The sequence below is a fragment of the Nanorana parkeri genome, unplaced genomic scaffold (assembly GCF_000935625.1).
Source record: "Nanorana parkeri isolate BGI_ZX_2015 unplaced genomic scaffold, ASM93562v1 scaffold593, whole genome shotgun sequence".
In the NCBI taxonomy this organism is placed as follows: Eukaryota; Metazoa; Chordata; class Amphibia; order Anura; family Dicroglossidae; genus Nanorana; species Nanorana parkeri.
In genome coordinates, this window is record NW_017306861.1 from 456,864 (window position 1) to 463,187 (window position 6,324).

The 6,324-nt window shown below is 43.0% G+C and overlaps 1 protein-coding gene across 1 annotated transcript in view; it reads right to left on the minus strand.

Moving 5' to 3' along the window:
- Positions 1 to 359: 359 nt before the first annotated feature.
- Positions 360 to 6,324, minus strand: part of COL22A1 (collagen type XXII alpha 1 chain) — a 217,865-nt gene continuing 211,900 nt past the window's right edge. The window contains exons 61-65 of the mRNA XM_018562709.1: positions 5,617 to 5,796; positions 2,807 to 2,873; positions 1,866 to 2,048; positions 1,578 to 1,655; positions 360 to 651 (exon numbers count right to left, since the gene is read on the minus strand). Of these exons, the coding sequence (XP_018418211.1) occupies positions 464 to 651; positions 1,578 to 1,655; positions 1,866 to 2,048; positions 2,807 to 2,873; positions 5,617 to 5,796 (696 nt within the window). The 3' untranslated portion in view covers positions 360 to 463. The remainder of the gene's footprint in view (positions 652 to 1,577; positions 1,656 to 1,865; positions 2,049 to 2,806; positions 2,874 to 5,616; positions 5,797 to 6,324) is intronic.

Consider the following 6,324-nt stretch of genomic DNA (forward strand, 5'->3'; position numbering starts at 1 on the left):
TTCCATTGAACCCAAGAGCAAATAATAGCATAGCACAGCTAGCGGCATGGTGACCTTCCATAGGCGGGCGAGGAGAAACTTTGGCCTCGGATCTCCTGCTCTTTGATCCATCCCACCATGGTTGAGAAGGCTTGGGTTGGAGCATCTGCTTCGAAATGTCTCCAAGGAACGGATTGCACTGTCATCTTTTTTTTTTTTTTCCTTTATACCATATAATACGTGGCACGCATTATGTGAAAACACAAAAAGCCATGACTGACCAGCAGTTATTGTTGGTTCCAACCATTACAAGAAAAAACAAACGTATGCCTTAAAAATGAATCACTCCGCCATAGGCAGAAGTTCTTGGATTCGGCGATGCCTGTCAGGACCCTTCATTTTGGATGCGTCTTTTTTTTTCTTTTTTCAAAACAGCAAATAAATTCAAGTTTCAGACTCAAGTGTTCCTGGGTCTCCATTGGTCTCACCGTCCTTTGACATTACCAGGTCTTGATCCAAGGCTAGCAATGTATGCGCAGTGTGATGGGTCACACTGTCCATTGGGGCCTGGAGGGCCTGGAGGTCCAGAAAGTCCTGGTATTCCTGATTCACCTTGAGGACCTGGAGTACCTGGTATCCCATCTTTGGCATAGCCGGGTTCTCCAGGGATACCTAGAAGGAAAAATTAGGTTTAATATTAGGATTTCATTTTTCAAAAATCATATCCAGGATCTGGAGCATTCTAAGGGTTTCAAGGCAAGAGATGAGTTTCAAAGGGCCCTGTTACAATTAACATTGCACAATAGGTTTTGTACTTTGGTAAAGTCCATCACTGTCTTGGACTCTCCTCCCTAAACAGGAGGTGGTCTAGAAACCATCTCAAGCAGTATGCAATTGTTTTCAGTTGGGACTTACGTGTGTGTTCCATAGACGTACAGCTAAGTGTATTTAGCTTTGTGACATTTGTAAACATACCACTATAGGTACTTATCGACAAGAACCAAGCACCTGTACTGTTTGGTGTAGAGTTGTACTGTTTGGTGTAGAGTTATTGGCACCGCAAGTTATTGGCACTGCTGATGTGCCAGAAAATGTAGTGCTCTCCTACCGTCCTCGTTGATATGATGACACAACTCTGAATTCCTAAGCACATGGTGTCAGACCTGCTTACATAATTTCCGGTGGATTACAAAGAACTTGGCCCTCTCCTTATCTGCTACCCCCATTTCAATTCCGTAACACAGCACAGGAAGTTATTAGCTCACAAGATCGCGGGCAGGATCAAAAGGTAGCTTTTACATTAGTCAAGCAGATATAATAAAATACCTTCAATTGCATTGAATTCTAACATCTTCCTCCTTCTAATGTTTGGTTGAACAGTAAATAACTTGCAGTTTAGTTTCCCAAGTAAAACCCATGAAAGTGCGTCTTCTGATTTCCCCCCATACTGCACTTTCCGTATAATAGAAGTCATTTGCTGACCCCATACGCATAGAGATGAGGTTTTCCCGTAACCATGCCACGGTTATGTTACCGGTGAAGCAGTAAATGGTGCTCAGCCTCATGACTCATCCTGTACAGAAGAAAAGATGACATACCCGGGATTCCTGGAGGACCTGTTTCACCTCTCTGTCCAACTCCGAATTCTCCTCTCTCCCCCTTAGCTCCCCTTTCACCTGTAAAATACATCACACCATATATCAGATTTTTATTTAAAGACTATAAGTAGAAACTGTGGCTCAATTTATCCAAATGCAAAATAATGCACAAAAATAAAAATAGTAAAGAAAAAAAAAAGAAGAAAAAGAAAAGATAAAAAAAGCAAAAATAAATAAATAAATAAATGAATTAAAAAGTAAAAAAAAAAAGAAATGGTGTCTACAAACCTTTCGGACCCATTGGTCCTGAAGGCCCTTCAGGCCCCATACGCCCTGGTATTCCCGGCTCTCCAGGGGGCCCTGATCTGCCATCATTTCCGTCCTTCCCGGAAGGTCCTGGAGGTCCCGGCCTGCCCTGAGCCGATTTGATTGGTGCTGGCTGCATCTGAGACATGAGGTAGGCTAATTTTGCTAAAAAGGGAACGAGAACAATAAATACATTCCATCTAGTTGGCCCTCAGTTTTTGCCGTCACACTGTTTTTCTATAACCAGGCTTGCAATGGGCTACCCCTCCCCCCATCGCCACCTGCACTGCAAGGGTTAACTGCTCATTTTGGTCTAGGGAGGAATCACCTGATCCTCTGAGCAGGTTTGCTCTTAGACCGGCTCCTGGTGCATATCTTCCGCTCTGATGCTAACATCCCTCATCATGTCCAATACACAGTGTATAGGACGTGAGGAGGCCAAGGCAGATTCCATTGCTGCAGCGGAGCAGAAGACAGGCTGGAGGGACTTGGATGATCGGGTGAGTATAACTTTGTTATTTTCAGCCCTAGACTTAAATTAACAGTTAACACTTGCAGTGCGGGTAACCCCACTGCAAGGGTAAATTAAAAAATAAGCTCTGGCTAATTCATGTCCATGAGAGCTGTCACAGGAGACTACTGGCAATGAAAGCATTGCTTTGTTTGTAAACATCCTGTATGCAGTGCATGTAGACAGCAAGCCTGCAGGCCAGGACTGAGAGCAAGGTACGTGCATGTTCCTGTTGACTCCTGTAGGAAATAATGGGGATTTCCCAGGAGTGTCTCCCTTGAAGATGATGATCTTATTTTCTATGGGGCTCAGCAGCCCATGTGGGAGTTTAAAAAAAAAGTGATAAAAACACAGCCCAAAGCAAATGTGATCGGCAGACAACATGCAAACATATTATTTGTATCTGACTCACCATCGAGCTGTTTTCCCAGCTCTTCCTGAATAAGTCTCCTTAGAGTTTCTGTTGAAGGCGGGTCACCCTACAGAAAGAACATTGTTACAATTGCATAGGTGACCCATTCATAAAAGGCATGTCATTTAAATATAATTTACAAGGACCCATAAGAGTGCGTCATACATACGATCACCATGCACTCCCTACATGTCGGGGCCAAAAAACTGCATTCATTTATTTATTTTGTCAATGTAAAAACAAAACAAAAAAGAACACGCCAATATAAATCCATTATCCACCTTTTTATTTAATGAAGGGAACCCTATTTTCTCATTACAGAAACATGCTCTGCTTCCTGCTGATGCCTGCCCTCCCCCAACCCCCTACCCAGGAAGTTACATTATTGGCCAGCACTGCAATGGACAGAGGGGCATGCATTGGACAAGACTGAGCACGGTAGGCAGGTGTTGGCTGGGACCCATGGGGATATCACTTGGGGCACGGAGAAAGCTCCTCTAAAGAAGAAAAGTAGCAGCAAAATGTGCATTAGAAGCTGCTGCCAGATACAGATCCCCTTGTTTCCAGGCTGGAGGATGTCAAGCATCCTCTAACGCTTTCCACCCCAGCCTGGCTGTCCCTAGCCCGCCCCTTTCCTTCATTGGATTTCAGTTCTTTTAATCATGGAATCTAGGCATCACATGTGTGTGTTACGGTCTGCTGTCTTCAGGAGGTTATGTACAGCACCCTGACACCAGATATGATCTGCCAACATATCACAGGGACCCAGTGATGAGATCACTGGGTCCAAAATAAGGTGTGTAATAAAATCTGAAAGGTTTTATGTAAAAATGTCCACATGAGGGTGGAGAGGGAGGGGCCCAGGAAGATAAAATATATGCAGATTAAACTTCAGCTTTAGGAAAGCAAAGCTGAACTTTGGAGAACACTTTAAAAACTCGAATCACAAATAGGATTTTTATTTCTGAGTGTTATTTCTGTCTCTCCGGCTTTCATCTCTCTGGTTGTAAAATTGCCATAAAAAAGCGATTACGTTGGAAGTTAAACTTTTATCCCTGCGATTTTAAGGTTTGACATTTCATGCTAAGAGCAGATCCAAATGTCACCGCAGCGAAGATGCAAAGAACAAAAAATCCAGAGCAACTTTCACTGTAATGTTCTACAGAAATGTGAAGTAATTCCAGGAGGTGACAATTGTGAGATGATAATTTCTGTACAGGAAAAACATTGTTATTAAAGTGACACCAAACTATGGGGTAAGTGTTTTTCCCCATAGTTCTCTTAAGGGTCACGGGAGGACATAAACTAACCTCCTCCTGTGACCCAAAGCTCAGTATATCGCGAGCTATAGCTGGAGGACCGGGGAGGGGGGGAATCCCTGCAGGAAGCCGTGACTGACAATGAGATGTTTGAGAAGTGAGCAAGTGACGGGATGTGTTCCCTCACTTCCCGATCTATTGAGCAGACGTGTGACAGTTTCATTGTCACACGCCGGCTCGAACTATGAGGATGAGTGATTTTCACTCACCTCATAGTTCTCCTTTAAATCTTAAAATACATTCAAGTACCTCAACTATGAGCAAAGATGTATCTTATTTGTGTATCACTCGGCTGAAGATCCTCAAATCATCTCTGAATTGGTGCTGACACTGTCCTTCCTTCTGGAGGGTGGCTACTTTTGTTCCCCATAGTCCCTGTGTCTGTTGTAAAGTTGTCACTGCTCCAAGCTCACTCCCGGGATGGACTACAATCACAATACAAATTAGTGAACCATACACGAGGTTGTAGTCCATCTCGGGAGCGAGCTTGGAGCGGTATATATATAGAAAATATGTGTTTTGTTAATTATTTTTCCATATCCTGTGTGAATGGGAACACACAGCAAACATATAGAGGGGTTTTCTCAAATTTGACTGCAAAAGTAGAAATATACTTTAAGCATATTAGACATGTAAGCTGCGGAAAAATTTGGTTCGGATATTTCGTTATTTCGGGATTCGGATCTGAAATTTAATTCGGTTCGGGTTTCGGATTCCGACAAAATCCAAATTTTTGTTAGTTTCGGATGAGTTTACGAAGGTTCGTTGCAACTACCACAGAAAACCATATACATATATTACTAAAGCTGAGGCTCCCAGACCCAAATGGCATTCAGGAGCTCTCGAATGCAATTCGGAAATTCGGATCTGGGATGCCATTCCGGTCTGGGAGCCTCAGCTTTAGTATTATATGCAGTGGCTTAACCAGAGTTATGGGTGCCCGGGGCAGACATTTTTTTTTCCGCCCCCCCCATATTATATAAACATCCACTGGAACTGTACCCCCCACCCCCACACATATATATCAGCTAAGGAACTACAACTCCAAGTATGTTATCATTGTCCCTGTACACCCCCCCCCCACACACACACATATCACCCAGGGACCCGGGGCGAACGACCCCCCGCCCCCCCCGGTTGTTACGCCACTGATTATATGTATACACTGTGTATGGCTCTCATGTTGCCGTAACTAAAATTCGTGTTCAGACCCATTCGGATGCATTAAACCGAAAAACATATCTGATTGGCCAGAAAGAAGTTACATGTCCGATTCAGTTTAGTTTTTGAACGAAATTCGGACGGGATGCGAAATTGGGAAAGGGAAATTTGGATTCGGACACATATGGATGCATTGGGATTCGGAATTTTGCACATGTCTAACACGTATGTGTATTACTGATAAATGTATTTACATTACATTTATATATTTATGAAAAAGAAAACACAGACAACAGATTCTCTGCAATGCAAATGTTCAATTATAGTTACCCTTGGCCCATTTAGTCCTGGAGCTCCTGGTGACCCGGGTGGGCCCGATGATCCTCTCTCCCCTGATGGCCCAACTGGGCCCATGAGTCCAGTGTGACCTTTGTGTCCTGGCTTTCCAGGTTCTCCCGGTGTACCTTTCTCTCCCTGCATGCCTTTATCTCCTTTGTTACCAGGATCTCCCTGAGATATAGAAGAAGGGTCAGAAAAGTCAAAACCAATACCAATAGGTAAATATATATTTTAAAGTCCATATGAGGCCTCACATTTTATCTCTAATGTGACTGGTTGTTAGTTGGAAAAATCTTAAAATACCTTTTCCTCTCAGTGAAAATTATGTTGTGCACAGAGAGCTCTGTGCTGGCAGAGCTGAGTAATGACCACACCCCTTATCACAAGTTACATTACCGTTTTGTATCGTGAAAAAGAGAAAGGGGCGTGTCTGACCAGTTTGTGTAAATTAGTCCACTTGGTCTTTTCTCTGCCCATTGGACTACACAGTCATAATTAGACTCCCTGCACAACTGTTGTAACATGTAAGTTATATTAGCACTATGAAAATGGAGGCTGTATTTACAAGATCTGTTAAATGAATATACAGTATATGTGACTTCATTTGGACTTGCAGCTAAATTCCGGGCAGATACGAAAGACACAACTTAATGCATCTCTGTAATCATTAATACCTCAATAAATATATATATATATATA